Here is a 20,435-nt window from a genome sequence, read left to right as displayed (position 1 = left end):
ACAAGCATTCCCAACACATACTTGGGATGATACAGGACCCAAAACCTCAGCAACTTTTCTTGGTTTGATGCAGCCTTAGCGGGAAGCGGCGTTTCACCAAGAGAGGTTTTAACGCCAGGGATGCTGACGGGAGAGGCGGAGGGCTCTGCTACCTGACTTGGGGCGTGCTGCTGGGGCGCCCGGCTCGGGGGGCCACCCTCGCTGCCCTCCCCCCGCCACGGGAGCCCGCTCCCCAGATGTGGCAGGGACAGCTCTGGTCCCGCAGGCTGGGCCCCCGCCCGCCTCCGCGCACAGCGCGCTGCTCCCCGCGCCGCCCCGGGGCCCCGCTCCCGAGAGCGCTCCCGCACCTCTCCCGGGGCTCTCCCGCCGCGGGGAACGGGGCCGGAGCCGCGCCGGGATGGGGCGCGGGCATGGGATGCGAGTATAGGATGCGAGGATGGGGATGCGGTGCGCGGATGGGGCACTCGCCGAGCCCCCGCCGGCCCCCCGGAGGAGCGGCCGCCGTTACTTAAGCGCATCCCGGCGGCGGCGGGGGAGGCGGGGAGCGGCGGGCCCGGCGCAGGGACGGCCCGCGCCCCTGCCCATGCCCGGCTCCGAGCGCGGCGGAGGCGCGGGCGCTGCCAGGCGACGGGCGAGCCCGGCTGCGGCGCGGGCAGGGCGGGACGGGCGCGGGGACAGCGCGGTGCGCCCGCGCGGCGGGGCCCGGGCGGCTCCGGGCGGCTCCGGCGGCGGCTCCGGCTCCCCCGGCCGGCGGCCCTGCCCTCGCTCGGCGGCGGGGGCCGAGCGGCAGCAATGGCGGCGCGGGGCCGCCGCCCGCCCGGGCAGCCGCGGCTCTAGGAGGGGACGCGCGGGGCCGCGGGGCGCCGCTTTCCGCCGGGGTATTTATTCCTTCCCTCTCGCTTAAGTTGCCAGCGGAGCGCGCTGGCCGGCGCCTGCCCCTCCCGCGCCGCGGAGGTGCGGGGCAGCCATGGAGAGCCCCGCCGAGAACCCCAGCAAGGCGGCCGAGTACCTGAAGGAGCTGAACAAGATTATCGAGACGCAGCAGGAGCTGCTGGAGAAGCAGAAGCGGAGGATAGACGAGCTGGAGCAGCAAGTGGCCAAGTTGTACCACGAAAATGCCTGTCTGCAGGACGAGCATCACCGGCACCTGGCCACATGCCGGCTCCAGCAGGGCGTCCCCCCAGCGCCCCCGGGGGTGCTGAGCGCCATCCAGGAGAACGCCAGGCACGAGAAGTAAGCGCTGTCCGCCCTTCTTTGCCCCTTTTTCGCGCAGGGGGTTTCCCTAGCGGGGTTTCCCTTCCCTTTCCCCTCCGGCCTTCGGCCGCCCGAAGCGGGCAGCAGCGGGACTCCCTGCGCGGTGTGCCAAGGGGCGAGCCCCGGGCGGCTCGGGGGACAGCCATGGGCTGCGGAGGGGTGGCCCCAGCCTCGGTGCCCGTGTCTCACTCGCTCCCTGGCCGGGGTCCCGGGGGGTTTCGAGCCGGGGCTCCCCGGCTGCCCCGCCGGCCGTGCCCACGGCTGTCCCTGCGGCCACCGCCGCCCGCGGCGCTCGGGGGATGCCCCGGGCAGAGCGGTGGTACGGGGCGCTGGGAGCAGCGGGGCGAGCCCTGCCCTTCTCCCGTAGCGTGTTCGCCGCCGGTCCGAGCGCCGCGGGGAGCGGGGGATACCCAGCGTGGGGAGCCGCCCGCCCCCCGGGAGATGCCCCGCGGCGCTGCCGAGGAGCGGCCCTTGGCTCCGGCCGCCATCGAAAGTGACCCGGCCCGGGGTCAGTAAACATTGGCCGCTCGCCACCCGCGGGCTGGCCCGGGCCAGCGCCAGCTCGCCCCGTTCGGGCCGCCTTCGCTCCCGGCCGCCGCATCTATTCCAGCCTCTCTAAGCTGTAATTAATCGTCTGCGTTTCCCCAGCGCTGCGAAAGCCGCTTAGTTGCGCGGTTCCCGTGCAGCACGGTTTTGGGAATAGCAAGAACTGAGGTCGGCGCTATCCCGGCGTGTTTTTACTTCTGGAAAAGTATTTAAGGCTTGGCTTTCCCGGAGCGGAGTGGGAAAAGCATGCATGGGATTACGAGCCCACTTCGCTGCTTGACACAGCACAATGGGCTGTTTGTGATCCGCTGCGCTCGAATTCCTCAGGTTTATAAATACAGACGCGGCGGCTCCCTGCCGCCGCCAGCCCCCGGGATGCGGGATACGGCATCGCCTGAGGGAGGGCGAGCCCCGGACCGTGCTCCGGCCGCGGGGTTCCCGGGATGCCTGGGGAGCCCGTCCCGCTGCGGGAGGAGCCGCTCGCTCGCTCGGGAGCCGCCGGGGTCCGGAGCAGCGGCTCGGGCAGCCCCGCTGGGCTCGGCAGCATCGCCCTCCGCAGAGCGGTGCGAGCAGGGATGTCCCGGGAGCTCCCGCCGGCAGGGTGGAAGTGCTGCTGCTGCCGCTGCTGGGCTCGGAGTCGGCGGTGCTGGCGCTTCATAGCAGCGTTTTCTCCGTGCCTCTGTGGAGGCTTCAGAAGGGTCGCTGGTCACTCAGTGTCCCCTTTGCCTGCTTCTCTTCCCAAGCCTTGCCCCTGGCAGGGGAGCAGACTGGAAAGGGAAGGGGCTCTGCCTCCCCAGCACCCTTCTCGCGGTCAGTGTTAACAGGCCTTCTTTTCTGTGATGCTAGGGTAATCACTTTAGTCTTTTTTTACGAACAGAGATGTCTCTCTGACAGTAAATAGCTCCTTTAATAAACGGGAGAGCATGCTGTCATTTATCAATCAATCAATCATTCAATCAATCAATCCATCCCTTCAGGAGAAAGAGGTGTTTCCAGAAAACACAGAATATTTATACTAATCCTATCCTGTGCCTCCATGTCCAGTACCCGAGGATTTTTGTGGCTGTGCCTGTAGTACAAGATGTCAACTCAGCTATCTTGTCCCATTTGTCTCTTGTAAACGACATTACCAAAAATTGTACAAATGGCTTGCCTTGTTTGATAATATTCCTTCTCTGCAGCCCAGGACTCATTTGCAGAGCCCTCCTTGGGCAGGCAGCTCTGGGGACTCGGAGGCTTTTTAAGTCTCTTAAGTGGATTTGATGCTGGGATCAGAATTAATCTGGGATATTTATGGCAGAGTTGTATTGCTTTGAGGCATAGCCTGGGGGCTTAGTGGGGAAGCTGGGAGCCAGCCCTGTGCATCTGGCCGGGCCCTTGGCCCACGTGCCTGCCTGGGGAGCCACAGCTTCAGGGCCACCTTCAGCTGAGCAGTCCTGTTGTCCCCTCTCCTCCCTAAGAATTGTTCTCCCGGGGGAGGGAGCCCCTTCTCCTCTGCAGGTGGCCCTGCCTGGCTGGGTGGGTGCGTCACACCCGTGGGCCCGGCACAGGGGCTGCTGAGACCCCACGCTGTCCAGAGCAGGGGCAGGAGCCACTCGTGGCATCAGTTTATTCTCTGGCTGGATGCAAAAGATGGAGGAAGTCACCAACTTGGAAAATAGAGAATAATATCCTCGTTTTAAGGGCTTCTCCCAGTCCCACGGTTCCCTCAGCTTCCTGGCAGCCCAACCTGCAGGTTCCAGGGGTCTGGAGCTTTGCTCTCAGGAGCTCAGCCTCAGTTTCCTCAGACCTAATTGTCCCACTCACCTCGGGGATGTGTGGGTGGGGCATGAGGATCCCTTGTTTGCTGAAGTTCAGTGTCAGGTGCCAGTGATGCTGAAATAGGCAGTGACCACTGCTCTTCCTGACACTTTTGTACTTCAAAGCTAAAAATAATGGAATCCCTTTTAGAGGAAAGAGGGCTTCTCTTAGTCAAATACACCAGGGCTTTTAGAAGTTGTTTTGTACCTTGACTTGAACAACTTTTCTAAACTGCTTAGACTCCTGTCCTGCAGCAGCTCCACCTGTGTGGCTGTGGCTCCCTGACAGGGGTCCCATATTGCCAGATGGGGTTAACTTGTATAAAAGGAAGTATGGAAAAGTTAGATGAGATAATATGACTATGGTTAGGTCTTAATGAAAGATAGTAAAGAAACTGACAACCAAAACAACAAAATCACAAGTCCTATAAGTTTTCAGTTCTTACAATGGAAGGAATATACAGGTGAAGGCTGCTGAAATAATTTGGAAAAGCTGGTGTAGTTATAGAAATTCTGTAGCTTGTGAGGAGGGGAACTGTTTATGAGCCCTGAGATGGACTTCTGGAAGAAAGACACTCAGTCCAATAATATGCATATAAATATATAAAAATAAGCTGGTCTGTGCACTTCCAGAAAATCACAGAGTGGGAAAAGAAAAATCTTCTTCTGTGGTAGCTGCTGATAGAAGAAGGGAGGGAGGAGCAGAGGGCTGGATGAGCAGGTGCAGGTGTGCTGCTTATCTTACAAGGACAGACCAAAAAAGGTTTGGGGGCGGTCTCACTAATTTTACAATGATTTGCTGAGAGCAAATCAACATTAAAATGCACCGGTGGAAATGAGAGTTGATAACAAGGCTTTGTTAGACGTGATGAATCAGCATGAGGAAGATAACAATAGGTGTTTAACTCATTAAGATGTTTAACTCTGAGTTGCATAAGACTAATTTTGAGCGAATCCATTTCATTTAATGTTTGAGAGGCAGCAAGAACCTCTATAGCTCAGCTCCTTGGCGTAATTCGTTAATGCACTTTTTTGGGGGGGTGTAAACCCAAATGCACTGCATTTTCCACATCTATACAAGGACAGTTTTGTGTGTATGAGAGCTCAACACTGGCGCCTTGCAGGTTAGGGAGGGATGTTTGTGCTTATCCTAATCAAGTTAAAAACTGTGCTGCTTTTTCACGGAGGAGGTGCCTGGTGAGAGGCTGAGCCGGAGGCAGAGCAGAGTTGTCTGCTCAGACAGAACAGTCTGAAGGGGCTGTGTTTGCAGCTCGGTCTGACTTCTGCACCGGGCCTGGCTGATTTATTTTTAAATGAATCTGGGGCTGGTTTTGTTCTCTGGGCCATGGCAGCCCCGGGTTGGAGCCGTGAGACACCCCCAGAGCGTCTGGGAGATGCCGGGCTGTGGGTGAGGTGTGCTGGGAGCGGCGGAGTGGCTGAAGTTGTTGCTCTGGCGACAGTCACATGTCAAGGCTGCTTTGTGCCCTACATAAGCCAGCTTGTGACTTGGCCTGTGGCTGCCGGCGCTGGGAGCTGCCCTGCACAGCCTCAGCAGCAGGCCAGACATTGCATTAGTGCGGAGACCAGCAGGGCTTGTTTTCTCTCCCTCCAGAGATATCCTTTGCTCAGGCAGGCTGTCGGGATGACGTAAATCCCATCTCCCTGCCTGCGCCGCTCGAGCAGCAGCTTGTTTGTGTTTTGTGTGCTCAAGTGGAGGAACCCAGCAGCTGCTCCAGCAGGCTCCTGCTTGGGCCGCTTCTGCCTTCTCTGCCTCCTTGGCAGCAGGGCTGGAGATGAGGCGCTGCTGCTGGGTCCTGTTCCTCCAGCAGCTGCTGGGCAAGTGTGGTTTGTGGCTGGAAGTCTGCAGCGCCAGGGCAGTTCTTACCAGGGATGCACCCCTGCGTGTCTGTCGGGCTCAGCTGGTGAGGGATGCGTCCATGTGGGAAGCACAGGTTGTGTCCAGGGTGAGCAGGTTATTCCTGCAGGGTGCTGTGTGTCCTGTCAGCCCTGTAGCAGGTAGGGATGGTGTAATTCCAGCTTTGGGCAGAAACTTGCATCTTCAAATAACAGAACTCTGTTTGCTTCATTTTCAATCCATAACTGGAATGGTGGGACTGCTGAGCCCTGAGAGTGAGGGCTTCACACTGAAGGGAGTGCTTTTGGAGCCCTCATTTTGGGGTCATTATTGTGATTTGGACAGCAGCACAGGGGTGAGCATCCCTTAGAACAGGCATTTGTGGTGCTGGCAGGCTGCAGGAAATCAATAGTGTGAGGACGTGTAAGAAGATGTGAACTTGCTAACTAAACTCAACTAAATTATTTTGGATCTCTGAAATATTGGCAAATTCTGGTACTTAATAGCTGCTAAACATTAAGCTAAACGATAACACATAAAGACAAATTCATTTGAAAGCTGATGTGTGCTGTATAATCAATAAACCAGGGCAGGGAGGGGGTGCCAGGAGCACAGGGATGACAGAGCAGAATGCTGGTTATCAATAAAGTTCCTGGGAAGTCAGAGGAGGGAGGGAGAACATGGTCCAGAAAGAGAACAGCAGAAATAGGTGTTGTTTTGAGAGAGATAACCAGTGTAGCAGAAACTAACCCATCCTGTAACACAATAGCTTTAAAGATGGTTTCAAAACTTGAAGTAAATATGTCCCGTTTAGAGCAGAGCAGTGCCAAAGAATTACCAGAACTCGCTGGATGTGGAATCCTCCTCTGATGAAGCTTTTTATTGTGCTGACACAGTGCACAGCTTTTGAGCATCCCAACTTTGCAGTTGTGTTCTGAACTTTAAGAACAAAGTGCATTTTTGTGCTCCTTGCTGCTTTGATGGCCTTCCTTATGAATTCGCTCTCGAGGAAACTGAAAAGCACTTCCAGAGATGCACTTTTGGAAAAGATCTGGAAATGTGCATGGATGCTGGGGCCTGGTGAGGCAACAAGAGCTGCTGTGATTTCTGAGAGCAGGTCTGAACATCCCTTCCCTCTCTCCCAAGCCTTTCCTGCAGGCCAGGCTGGATCTGCTGCTCTGTGCATGCACAGGTGTGGAGCTCACAGCAGGACACTGCTGGCTGTCCCCACCCAAGGAGGGCAAGGGAAGGCCTCTCCTGGTCTGGATTGCCAGTCTTTGCTGGGTTTTACCAGAAACCACAGCAGTCAGAGGAGCAGGATGGCCCCTGTGGAAGAAGGCTCTCACTGCAGCACCTCAGTCTGTTCTTGGCTCCTCAGAACTTGGCGAGTTTGGGTTGGAGCATCAGGCAATGTTTTTGGGGTCAACCCTAAAAGTCAGCGTTGCTTCTGAGGACCTGAGCTTCCTGCTAGGTGAGGGATGCTGAGCTTTGTCCACTCCAAGTGACAAACCTTTGGGAGGAGCTGAAGAACAGGCATGCACATTTCTGAACCTTGCAGCCTCCTTGCCCTGGCTATTTGCTTAGGAGGATGAGGCTCCTTCAGTCCTTAGGGAAGGTATGTTCTGGCAAAAAAAAAAATCAGCTGCAGCTCTTTTGAAAACCTGAAGCAAAATACAGCACATCCAAAAAAGTGTCTTCAGGAAGAGCTGATTTGAGGGCAGATCACAGAAGCTCTGAAAGAAAAAGAGCCAGGCATTTCAAGGTGTTTTCCTACAGCATACTGATAGGGGACTAAATTATTAACATTGAAATAGTAAATTCTTAAATCCTCCTTGCAAGCAGCATCTCAAAAAGCTTCATTTGATTTTTCAGACCCAGCAGAAGTTGGCTCTTGATGTGCTGGTCAGTGGTGCTGAGCTGAACCCAGTGTCTTGTGGCCAGAGTGGGTGCAGAGGGTGTGCCTTCCTCCAGGGATTTCTTAAGGGCAGGAGGAGCAGCACCTCTTTGACACTACTCAATTTGGTGGCTGTGGTGTGCTGCAGACCCACAGAGCATCACAGTGCACTGAATTTCCCTGGAGTTCATGGCTCAGCTGGGGTCACAGCCCCCAGTCTGGGCAGAGCTGCCCCCAGAGCAGGCAGCCTGTACCCGTGGGTTTGTTCCATGGGACTGTGCTCTGCCCCAGGCTCCTGTGTGCAGGCGCAGGGAGGTCATCCCATGCCAGGCCCCAAGGAGGTGTGTGGGAAGCTGCTTAGGTAAGTGGATTTTGCAGGTCAGGAGTAATTCCCGATGTGCAGCCCACACTTGCATTATTCTAATTTGATCCCATCATTCCAACTCAGACCCTCTCTATTATGTTAATTGCACCTTTTTTTGGTGTGTTTTGCAGCCTGCAGATACTTTCAGGCTGTACCTGCCAGCGCTCCTGCCTTTCATCTTAGCTCAGCGAGCCCGTGAATGAGGTTGTCATAATTCCTTTCTGCCCGTGTCCCTGCCTAATTGCACTGTTTTTCTCAGCAGAATTGTAGAATTGGAAATGGAGACAGTGTGAGCAGGCTGTGGTGCAGCAGAGCAGCGTGGTTTGAAGAGATGGATGTGATGGTACATCCTGCTGGCTGCTGGGTACCTCTCCCGGGGCTGCTCTTTCTCCCGCATTCCTTGCTAGGAATTCCTCTCCAGATCCTTCACAGCATTTCCTAAAATACTGGAATTCTCAGCTGTTGTGGGAGAGATGCTGGTTTTGCTGACCAGAAATGTGGGTAGGAATTGTTGCTCTTAATGGTCATTGCCCTGTGGTTGAGGACAGGAGCAGGAGGTGTCTCCTCAGTCCCTCCTGCTGACCTGTTCTCTGCCCTTGGCCCAAGGAGCAGTGGGACTGATGGCTTTTACAGTGGGCAAGTCAGAGTTAATGATCTTCTCCTAATGGGCTGCTCAGCTGGGCTGAGAAATGGTTGTGTTAAACAGCACACTTCAGACAAACAAGCCTCTTAAGATCCTGGGTGCCCTCGTGGCTCGAAACCAACTTGTTTGAGTTTAATGATGTTGTTTGTGTGGTTTGTGGCAGGAAAAACTAATAATGTTAAAATCAGAGAATGAATCCCAGGCTGGTTTGGGTTGAAAGCGACCATAAATCATCCCATTCCACCCCTGCCATGGCAGGGACACCTTCCACTGTCCCAGGCTGCTCCAAGCCCTGCCCAACCTGGCCTTGGGCACTGCCAGGGATCCAGGGGCAGCCCCAGCTGCTCTGGGCTCCCCCTCAGCCAGGAATTCCCTCCCAATCTCCCATCCATCCCTGCCCTCTGGCAGTGGGAGCCATTCCCTGGCTCCTGTCCCTCCATGCCTTGTCCCCAGCCCCTCTCCATCTCTCCTGGAGCCCCTTCAGGCCCTGGCAGGGGCTCTGAGCTCTCCCTGGAGCCTTCTCCTCTGCAGGTGAGCACCCCCAGCTCTGCCAGCCTGGCTCCAGAGCTGAGCCTGCTGCAAAGTGGCCAAAATATTTGAAGAGGGTGAAGCGCTGCAGAACAGAGCAGTTTTGCCAGCAGAACCTGAATCCCCGACTCGCGGGTTTTTCTCCCGGCTGTTGTGTCCTGTCGGCTGTGGAGCTGTGAGCCTGGGGGTGCCCCCATCCCGGTCCCCATCCCGGTCCCCATCCCGGGCCGTGCTCCCTCTGCTGGCTCCGCTCTCACTGCTCAGCTCCAGAGGCTCATCTGGAGCGTGGGACTGTTTCCAATGGCAACATCTCCGCTCCTCCTGCATCTCCCCAGACGTCGGAAGGGCTGCTGCGAACGCAGCTGAAGATTCATGAGCGAAGTTTTGTCTTGAAGTGCCGAGGGAAACTTTCTTTTCAAGTGGTGCCGTTTTAAAATGTTCTCAGGAAAGAAATTATTCTGGTGCGAGGTGTCTGAGTAGACTGAGTGAGTGCTACTGCTGTGCTAGATAAGAAAAATGCTGCTACTGAGTAGCTCTCTATAGCGACTGATTGAAATATAATATACATTATTTGCATGTTAATAAGATTTCTAGTCAGACTTCCCCAGCAAACACAAGTGGAGACAAAGGCATGCATGTCATACATCTCTAACTGCAGCACAGCAATTCAGACCTACTAAGTGTGAATTCGCTTCATTCTGTGATGAGGCAAAGAAAGCAGCAGGGGAAGGTGGGAAAGCAATCTCCTGGCCTTCTGCAGGGTTTGGGATGCAGCTGGGAGTTGATGTTTGTCAGGGTTTTCCATCTTTGCTGGATTTCTCCTGGCTCACAATTACTGCAGGTGACTTGGGAGCTTTTAATTGCTCCTTTTGGGCGTGGAACATGGAGCTATGGGGGAGCACAGGGCGATTGTCTCTAGACAGGGATTCTGTTGGGGAATCTGAAGCCCTGGTGGAGTTAAATCTGGCCAGGGACATCAAGGACAGCAAGAAAAGCTTCTACAGGAATGTCCGTGATAAAGGGATGAGTTGGGAGAGCTTGGGCTCTCTGCAGAAGAAAACACACCTGGTGACCTGGGACAAGGAGGGGGCTGAGGCCACCCAGCTCTTCTGAAACCAAAGAATCATCTCGCTGAAGTTCTGACTGCATCTCAGTGAGCAGAGCAGCTGTTGATAATCACTGAGTTAAGGAGCGGTACCTTCATTAGGGTGGTGTCAATGGGGACCTGAGTGCCTGCAGGTGAGTGTCCCAGGAGGAGCTGGTGAGACCCTCCCACGGCCAGGTGGGACCTCAGTGCTCAGGGGAATGCTGGGGTTGGGCAGAGCTGAGCAGCAGATTTGGGTCAGAAGACCTCAGTGCCTTGCTGGGGCTGGTTACAGGTAAGGAATGGGACACGTTAATGTGAGTAAGTACTTTAATGTGAGTAAATACTTTAATGTGAGTAAATACTTTAATGTGAGGTGGGCATGACCTTTCTTTGCTCGACTGGCCCAGCTTGCCTCAATTTCAGAGGTTCACTGCAGCAGCGTTTTGTTTTTCTGTGAGTGTAATGGTTCTCTGCTCACATGTGGGGAATATAAAATCTTGTATGTTTGTCTTCTGTGTGCTATTAATGGTCCTGGAAATACAGCAAAATGTCAGGGATGCATGTGAGTCATTCCAGATAAATGACTGGCTTCCAGTTCAGGTCCCATCAGTCTGCAGCCTTGATCTCGTGGTATGGTTTTCTGAATTTAGATAGTTATATTTCACTAGAATTAAGGTGATTTTTTGTTTTTGACAAATGATAAGAAAGCAAACCCACTTGTAATGGACTGTAGTAGATAACCGTATTCTTTTAGCATGGTTTCTTGGCAGGACGGGCAGGACACCTGAGCCTTTGTGTGCACCCAGAGCTGTTGCAGGGGTTATTTGCCAGGTCTGCTCTGGGGATGGTCTCCTCAGTGCTGTGCTGGGGTTCATGCTCAGGGCAGGGAATTGAAGGGGAAGGTCCATGGCAGGGCAGGGGATGTGAGCTGCCCTGAGTCCCATGCCTAGGGCAGGCTGCAGGTGGGATTCCCCTCCTGTGGTGCAACTGGGACCTTGTGCTGTGCTGGCTTTGGAGGGACCTCAGGGGATTGCAGAGCCCTGAGCCATCCTTCTTCTTCATCCTTGCTGCTCACCTGGCCCTTCACCTTCCTTTTGCCCGGGAATTCAGAGCAGGAGCTGGCTCAGAAACATTCTGCTTGATGGTGCTTTGTTCCCCTCATGGCTGCCTTGGGAGGCAGGCAGGTGTTCCTCTGGAAATTTGAGCATTGTTATTCAAACCCAAAGCACCCTGACAGATCATTACTTTAAATTCTTGACTCGAGTGCCAGGATCCAGTGGCACCATGATCTGGGGTGTGTGTGCTCTGTGTGCCCTGTGTTTTAGGCTGCCTTTCTCCAGCTTGTGCTGTGGTGTCCTTTGAGAGCAGATTGGGCTGTTTCTGTGGAAAGTCCTTGTAGTGACAGCAAAGAAGGAATTCACAGTTGTAGGAATATCCCCTGGGGGTTTTATTTGCTGCTGGGAGTTCTGATTAATGGCTCTGTGTTGTGGAGAATAAGCGTATTTTGACTTTCCTTGCACTCCATCTTTCTGTGTAGCCCGCGACAGAAGAAGTTGATTTTGGCCTCAAGCTGGAGAAGCTGAGTGCACTCCAAAGAACATCTCCTTTAGTCTGTTCATCCTGCCTGGCTCTCTGCTTCACTCACCCTGTGGGTGGGCATTCCCAAACCCTCAGTGTGACTCTTGGTAAAATTCACTGCTAAAATCCAACTCTCTGTCCTGATCTCTTTAAAGGCAAAAATAGCCTCTAACATCTTGTATCTCAATTCACGCACATAACTTGGGTCTGTAATGCCACAGAGGTGAGCAGCCTCTCATTGCAGGAAGGTAAAGTGGAGATGTCTGACCCATCCTGTGGCTCCTTCTTGGAGGATTTTCCTCTTCATTTAGCACAGCCTTTCCTGGTGTTGATCTCCCTGATTGAGACCCAAAGAGTGAGGCCCTGCCGTGCCAGGGGGAGCTGGGATCTAATGCAAATGAACCAGCTAGGTTTGAATATGGAAAAAAAATCTATGCTCAGCTTTCAGGCTTGGTTCTATTTTAAGCTTTTAATTGAGTCCACCACTTCTTGATTGGTTGAGGTTGTCAAGGGTTGAGAGAATGACTTTGTCTTTCAGGAAAGGAGGAAGCTGACTTTATTTCAGGTTTGCTGAGGCTGTGACACCAGTGCTATACAGAGTTAGTGCTGACATGGAGCACTCCCCCTGCCCAGTGGGCTGTGCCAGTCAAGTGCTTGGAGATTAAAGTGCCAGGCATGGATGGGAGGAGAATCAGGAGTGAAGGAACTTACCTGTGACCTTTTTTTCCAAATGGCTTAGGAGGAAAACTTTGAAGGCAGTGATCTGAGACTGTGCATGGAATTCAATAGCTGCTCCTGGCTTGCATTGCAAGGGAATTCTAAAAGGGTGATAAAAACTACTTCACATAAGGTAGGAGAGATCTCTTGAATTAAAGGTCAAGAGATCTTCCTGCTCATATTTATTTCAAGTGGCATGCAGCTTGCCAGGCCCATGCCAGGCTCCTGTGACCATGTCCTGCTGTAGATGGAGCTCACCTTAGTGCTGGTTTAATATTTAATCAGAGCCTGATGTGCAGGTGACTGGAACTCAAGGAGGGAGGCAGGGAAATTAATTTCTGCTCCTGCTTTCCCCAGTTGCCATGGTTGTGCCTTACACATTTCCTGGCCTTTGGTGCTTAAAAAAAGAGAATGGTTGGACTTGGATCTGGATTCTGTGTTGAGCAGCACAGGTTGCCTTTAACCCTAAAAAGGAGATTTGCTGAAATCTCTTCAGAGCACTGTGGTTAAATGGGGTTTTGGTTGTGCCCAAGGGCTGCAGCAGTGCAGTCCTGTGCAGCATCAAGGTGGGTGGTGGCTGCAGCCTCAGGCTGCCAGGACCAGGGGTATTGGATTACCAGGGTGCCCCTGAGCTGGAAGAATGATGAGGTGGACTCCGTGATATCAGAAGGCTAATTAATTACTTTATTAAACTGTATTATTCTATACTATATTACACCACATCTAAACTGAAACTGCACAAGCACTCAACAAAACCAAATCTCCTGACTGCCCGTTGGGACACAGCTTGCAGAGATTGGTCAAGAAAACAAAACACTCACACCAGAATCCAATCAAGCAAATTCCTTTAGGTAAATAATCTTCCAACACATTCCACGTGTTCCAAAACACAGGAGCAGTAAATAAGATAAGAATTGTTTGATCTCTGTGCTTCTCCAGGAAAAACCTGAGAGAGAGAATTATGTCTCTCTCTGTTCAGAGAATGTGAATGCCACACGGGGGTCACTGCAGGCTGTGCTCTCTGTGGAGTGTCCCTGTGTCCCCTCTGGACCTGCTGATGTTCCTGGGGCAGGGCTGAGGGAGCTCTGGGGGCTGCAGAGATGAGCTCAGGAGCAGCTCAGTGTGTGAGCACACATCCCTCAGTGGGGTGTGCTGGAGCCTGGGCATGGCTCAGGGCTGTCCAAGGGGATCAGTGACACCTCAGGGTCTCCAGGGGTACTTCACACCTTAGAGGAAGCCAACAATCCTTGGAAAAGCGGAGAGAACATCATGGTTTGTGTGGTTTTTCCTGCTCTCTCTGCTCTCCTTCAATATAGTGACAACTTTAGGGTGGTAGAAACGTTCCTGTCTTGGAACTCATGACTGAGAGCCTGCTGCTGCTTTTGGTGCTCCAAAATAGGCACCAGGCTCTCATCTCACAGGGTGTTTTTATGTGCTGGGAGTGATTTTTTTTTTTCCTTCACCTGCCTTTTTTTCACCCATCTGACAACATCCTCCAGCAATCTTATCTCCACTAAAATGCATCTGATCAGAGCAGCTCCTGCTCAGGGGGATGAGGGTTCTCTGCCCTCTATCCTGCTTGCTCTGAAAGCAAGAAAGGAGAATTCTTTAAAACACATTGCAGAGTTATGTAACTTCTTGAGGAAAGTGCTTCCCAGCACTGAGCTTTCCTTATGTAATGTGAGACATCACCAGAACTTGCTGACATAAGCCACGATCTTCACCTCCACTTGCTCATGAAAAATCTGTTGTTTCCTTGGCCTCACTTGGCTCTGAGGACTCTGGGCACTATTAGGACCTCACTGGAGAATTTTACTCTGGAGTAAGGAAAACTGCTGGTAAATCAGGTGCCAGTCTGAGCTGCCTGCTGAGGGAGTGCTGCGTGTGGTCTGAGTCTGTAGCTTTGCTCCTGTGACACTGCTCTTGTTTTGAGTGACTTTTTGTCTTTAAATAGGTACTTCCCAGGCTTTGAGCAAGGAGCAGAGGTGGTTTCTGTGTGGCATGGCATGACCCTCTCAGGCTATTTGAGTCATCTTGCAGTGAGTGAAGGAAATCATTAAACATCTCAGAATGAGATGAAAAGTCCTTTTCCAGCTAATGTGATTTAATTGGGAATATACTACACTCATGCTAACAATGCAATGAACCTCAGCATCGCCAACATACTTAACTAACCTTACAAAGGCACCTGGCAAAGGTCACCAGAGCTTTGCTTAATAATTCAGCTCATGCAGGTCTGGAACTTGGTCAGTCTTCGTGCATTATGCTGATTTATGCTCGGGAATTCTGTCTAGGAGTAGATTGTGTGAAGTGGCTGTTCAGCAGCCTGCTGTTGTAATAACAAATGCCTGGTGTGACAGGTGTGATGGAACTGGTGTGACAGGCTCTGTGATTCTGCAGATAATTCCAGTCCTCAGAAGACTGACCAGTAATCACGACTGGTTCTGTTTTCCCCAGGGACAGGTATGGACAGGAACAAGCTAAACACTCAAAGCCTTTTGAGCCAAACCCTTCAAGCTTTCCTCTAAAACCCTTAAAAAAGGACCTAGAAAGAGCATTTAGAGACAAATAGCCAATTTGTAAGCCATCATGCTCCTTGGTAGCTGAAATGCCAACAAAATATCTCAAATTTATGTCAGCTGCTCAACTGAGCACAGGATTTCCACTTTGCTGCCTATGCTGAGTGGTTCTTTGGGCTGGTGGAGTTAACAGGGCAGGAGCTGCTGCTTGTAGGGATCTCCTGACTGCCACAGATCTGCTCCTTCCCAAAGGATGGGAGTCTGCCTGAATAACTCATGTTCACTACACAATATTACCTTCACCAATTGGAATATTTTCTGTAGGGCAGGGAAAGTAACAGGAAAGACTCAAGTGTGCTGCTGCTTGACTTTCTTCCAGCTGATCAGGGAGTGAGTTTTACTGGAATTCTTGGTCAGAATCAATGATATCTTTCTTTAACTGAAGCAGGTTGCTTTTATTTCTGAAGAGCAATGTCAGTGTGGGGTGGCTTGATCTCCATGTGTTCAATTCCTGGGAGGTGGAGAAGCTCAAATCTCTTATTAGCTGTCTGTTTGAAAGAAGTTAGAGATCTGAGCTGCAATAAGAGTATTGTCTGGGATGTGGAAACAGCCAAAATCAACAGCGGTGCCTGGTGACGGGGAAGCTTGGGATGCTGTCAAAGCTGGTAAGTTCTCTTCTCTCTTGGCTAATTTTGTGTTTGATCTAAAGTATGGAGGTACTGGTACTCTGCCCATGCACTTGGGAAGGTGTGAGGACAGAAGGGCTGAATGCATGAGCTGCTGCTCTGCAGCTCCAGACCTCCTGGGTGATCACTGGAATGGGAAGTCTTCTTGTAAAGAACTCAGGCTGGCAGAGCTGGGGTTGCTCACCTGCAGAGGAGAAGGCTCCAGGGAGAGCTCAGAGCCCTTCCAGGGCCTGAAGGGGCTCCAGGAGAGCTGGAGAGGGACTGGGGACAAGGCCTGGAGGGACAGGAGCCAGGGAATGGCTCCCAGTACCAGAGGGCAGGGATGGATGGGAGATTGGGAATTAGGAATTGTTCCCTAGCAGGGTGTCCAGAAAAGCAAGTTTCGCTGTTATTCCTCAGTGTTTAAAAAAATCCTGTCTCAAAATACCACATGCCCAAGCAGAGCTGGTAGCAGACAAAGTTATTTATCTGCTTAATTTATGATCTCCCCTTGCATTGCAGCATTTGGAGAGCAAGTGACTTTGTTCTTGTTGTGCATTTCTCTTTCCACTGACCAGCCCCTTTCTCTGATGTAAAGGCTGAGGCTCTTGCTCTAAACCCTGGTGCTCTTGGGGAATTTCCTCATTTTAGGGCAGAGCCCTTCTCCCTGTTCATCTGAAAAGCAGAGCTTTGGGAAGATTCCTGCCATCCTTGCTCTGCTCAGCTCCTCTAGAAGCACTACTGATACCCCTCCAGATTTAACTTTGGCTTTGCTGAGCTTTCCTAACCTCCAGGAGTTTATATTTGGGGTCCATCTGTTAGCTTGGCCTCACATGACAATTTTGTACTGGCTTTTCTATTCACTTCCTTCATGGGGATGTGAGTTCTTTACATTTATTTTCAAACTTAACACCAATGTCTAATTCTTCTGATGTCTCACTACCCACGGAGCTGCAGATCTTTTTATTTACTTGTGACCAGTAATGCACTGGTGATCATCAAAGTCCACGTTGAAGGCTTCCTGTTGGTAGGACAGGATTACAAACAGCAGAAGGCAGCAGCACGGCACCACTCATTAACTATTAATTATGGTATTTCTGTGTAAAATACTTGCTTTAGGGTTTGCTGCTTTGGTAGCTCTGGGAGAAGGCTGCTACTGAGATGGCTGAGTTATGTTCTGCACTTCTGACAATGTGATTTTTCATGCTGCAGACTGAGCTGAAGGAATACATCACTGCAGCCTTACTTAAGGCAACTGAAAAACCCAGCCCTGCTCACTCACTTGCTTTGATAGCAAGAAAAAAAAAATCCTGTTTCCCTTCATAAAAGTAGTGTGGACAGTAATTTATACTTTGGAAAACCTGCCTTCCCATTATGTGCTAGTTTTTCTTTAAAAAATCCAATAAACACAATGAAAAAACCAACCAACTAAAAAGCCCCAAAACAACCAAACCCTCAAACTCACCAAAAGTCTCAGATTCTGGTGGCTTTTCACACCTTTTTACCTTTATTTTACCTCAATCAACCAAAGATGGCAGAACAGCCACTGACATCCTTTTGTCCTTCCTCACCCAACAGAATATTCCGTGGTGGTTGCACAATTTGAGTGAGTGCTAAATATAGCACGGGGAGTGCTGAAGGAGGAAATCAGGTGTGTCTGCCTCGGACACCTCTCCCTGCTCCCGATTCTCCTGGAGCATTCTTTTCCATCTCATCCTTCTGCACTCCCTGTGCTGCCTGGGGAAGCTCATTCAGGCTGGGGTGGCCATGGTGAGGTTGAAAAATGAGCTTGAAGTGTTTTGGCTGCCTGGGAGCATCCTCACTGTAGTTTTGGATGTTTCTGGCCGGGTCTTTTCTCTGCTGCCTTTTTGTGCTGGGACACGAAGCCTGCCTGGATCAGAGGCAGGGGGGGTGGGGATGCCCCAGCTGCTCTTTTTCCCCCTAATGAAAAAGGACTTTTAGAGCTTTGCAAACAAGAGTGATATGCCACAACTTAAGAGTTGATGCAGTAAAAATGAGCTACAGTGAAGTTTCATGTTAATATTTGTGTTTTTTGTTAAAAAGTATGTATTTTAATATCTACAGTGTATTTGACTAAGCAGTTCATTGGACCTTGGGTTTTTCAGGATATATCCAAATACAGTTTTACCTTAGAAAGCCTTTAACAGTCTTCCTGCCCAGCAGCCACACTCTATTTACCCGTTGGATTTTCTTCTGCTTTTGGATATTTAAATACTTCTAGCTGAAGGTGTTGTTTTTTTGTTTGGGGTTTGTTGTTTTTTTTTTCTTGGAGAACACTTTACAACTGATATTTATGGTGTTTTCAGGTACACTGGCAGCTCTGTGTTTTTAGAATTGTGGGGTTTTTTTTGATGTTTCCTTTATTTTGATTATACTTATTTTGAAATCTGGTGAGATCCAGCAAATGGACAGTCTTCCTTGAGAGGAGCTACCTGCAGTTGTGGGTAGCTGATGTTCTAATTCAGAAGTTTTTTGCTACTATACAACACTTAAAGCACACAATGAACTTTAAGGAAATTCACAGCTGGGTTATTCTGAGAAAAATCTTAGCACTGCAGTAGAAAAGGGCACAAAGTTTGCTGTTACTTGGACTTAATGACTTAAAAAAGTAACTAAAATACCCCCACCTCCCAACAAAGCAAAATGAATTGCTGTCTGATCTCTTGTTTATAATTAAATAAATGGATCAACCTGAAGCACTAAGAAGCGTGGCAGGTTTAGCCAGGGCTCTCAGTGGCCAGTGCTGCTGACAAAGCATCAGGATATTCATTAAATTGCTGAGCCTGTATTTCCTTTGTTGCTCGAGCTGCCAGCAGAATTCCTGAGTAGCCACGAGTGGCTTGTTTGACTTGCAGCTCTCTGTGCTGTCACAGGAGTGCTGGAAATGGCAGGATTTGGCCCTGATCCGTGGGATGCAGCTGGGAGGGTCTGTGCCACGCTTCTGAGGGAGTTCTGCCATTCACATCTCGGGAGTGTTGCTGAAATCCCAGTTCCATGAAGTAGGCGTAGAGAACCTACTTATAGCACCAGTGCTGACTGCTGGAACCATCTGCTGTTGGATCCTTGGCATTAATGAAGAGCTTGTTCTTTATGTAAGAAAGGGAAGAAAATCCTCCCAGAACAGCCAGCCTGGAAAACACAGGACTTCCCCCTCTTTCCTCTTCTCCCTCCCGAAAAGGGATCCAGAGAACCCAACTGTAAATGCCATGTGAAATGCAATTAAAAGGGGTATGTGACTTAATGTCTTGTCTTGCTTGGAACACATCCTCGGGTATTTTTAATCCCAAGTCAAAAACTACTACTGTGTTCCTGCCACCATTGCTGGAAGGATGTTCTGAGGAGAGGATGAGGAGTGGGCTCCAGGCTTTGTTTACATCTGGTTTTGTGCCCACCCCAGTGAAAGATGAAGCTGTTGGAAAACTTGCTCACTTTCTGAGAGGTGCTGCTGCCTTAGGTTTTAGCTTTCATATTTTCCAGATTCTGTACTACATTAGCGTATAACTCTGAACTTCATATAAAGTGTTGGCAAATTCTCCTCACAACAATCCTTTTCCAGCCCCGGAACCAAGGACACCATTGCAGCTTTGGGCCCAAAAAGTGCAAACAACAGAGAATTGAGGAGAGCAGACTGGGAGGATGGGACTGCATTACCTGGAGCTGGAGTTGGACAGTTAACCCCAATATGGAAATGGACCAAAACTTATAAAAGTGTGAAAACTTGGGGTCCATCTTGGGTGTACATCTCGGGCTCTTATACTGCATCCCTTGAAGATCTTTTACTAAATCCCTACTTTATTTCTTTAACACTGCCCTCTGTCCTGGGCAGCCTCTCCAGGCATCTGTGGGGTGCAGCTCTGCCTTCAGCTGAGGGTTGGCTCTGAATGTCAATCATTAACCAAGGCTGTTGCTCTTGTCCTCTTTGCCATTCCCTGCCTCAAACACCTGGAGCACATGAGCAGGTGTTCTCCTTATTTCTGCCTCTTAGGAAGGGATCACCTTTGCATTGAAATTCAGGGCTTGGTTCATCGACTGTTGGTAATACGAGCACTGGGCCAATTAACATCTGTTTGTCCAAACAGATTATGCGAGGACACTTCGTTCTAATTCTTAATTTCTTCTGATTCTGTTAGGTGTTGTCCTGGTTCAGGGCAAATTTGGGAGAGAACCCCCAAAAGGACTCCTCTAGGAAAGCAGAATCAATTGGCCCCTCCCCCCCAACCAGTCCAGGAGAAAATACCTCCTTGGAGAAAAGTGGAAAACTCTGTTTATTAAACAATAAAACCTAAACAATATTAAACAATAAAACCCCTTGCTGCTCCAAAAGAGGTGACAAACTCAGAAAAGCCCCCTCCCCGGGCTGCAGCTCAGCTCACTCAGTCTCTTATCAGTCCCTCCGGTGCTGGAAATGCGCGGCCCAGGCCCGGCCCGGTGGCGCAGGTGCGCGCTGCCGCTGCTCTGCTGGGTGTTCGGGCCAGAGCAGGTTTAAACAGGTCCACAGAAAAAGGAAAAAAACACAGCCCAGGGAACTTCTTTGCCTCAACTAGCTAAAACTAACTAAAACAAAGGAGAGCTCTGTCCCGCTGTCTGTCCATCCGCAGACAGCACAGTGCAGGAGCAGGAATGGAGGAGTGAGAGCAGTGTCTGGAAACAAACTGCGTGCTTCTTCTCTCCCCCCTTCACTCTCTGGAACAAGTCTTAAAGGTGCAAAACTCATTATTCACCATAAACAGAACAGGGTGATTCGGGATAAAAGCATCATATAGTCAACCTAGGACAGATGTGAACTTGGTTTTCAAAGGTTACCCTTACACCACGTTTTTGGGTCATCTTTCCCTGATCTTTTGGAGACTGTCATGCACTGATGCCTCTTCTCAGGTCTGGCTGTGCTCTTACAAGTGTCACGTGTTATAAAAACCACGTGTGGTAGATCAAGAGAATAAATATGATATCAAATAAATATAGTAG

General features: G+C 51.0%; 1 protein-coding gene across 9 annotated transcripts in view; it reads left to right on the top strand.

Annotated features, from left to right (window-relative positions):
• Positions 1-289: 289 nt before the first annotated feature.
• IQSEC1 (IQ motif and Sec7 domain ArfGEF 1) overlaps positions 290-20,435 on the top strand; it is a 281,230-nt gene continuing 261,084 nt past the window's right edge. For 5 of the 9 annotated variants that reach the window (XM_038149061.1, XM_038149059.1, XM_038149058.1 and 2 more), the window contains exon 1: positions 291-1,233. In XM_038149061.1, the coding sequence (XP_038004989.1) occupies positions 968-1,233 (266 nt within the window). In that variant the 5' untranslated portion in view covers positions 291-967. Of the gene's footprint in view, positions 1,234-20,435 lie in introns of all 9 variants that reach the window. The other 4 variants (XM_038149060.1, XM_038149069.1, XM_038149057.1 and 1 more) reach the window with 2 other exon arrangements.

Source organism: Motacilla alba, chromosome 12, assembly GCF_015832195.1.
Source record: "Motacilla alba alba isolate MOTALB_02 chromosome 12, Motacilla_alba_V1.0_pri, whole genome shotgun sequence".
Lineage (NCBI taxonomy): Eukaryota > Metazoa > Chordata > Aves > Passeriformes > Motacillidae > Motacilla > Motacilla alba.
Note: the sequence above shows the minus strand (reverse complement) of the source record. Positions and strands in the feature narration are given on the sequence as shown.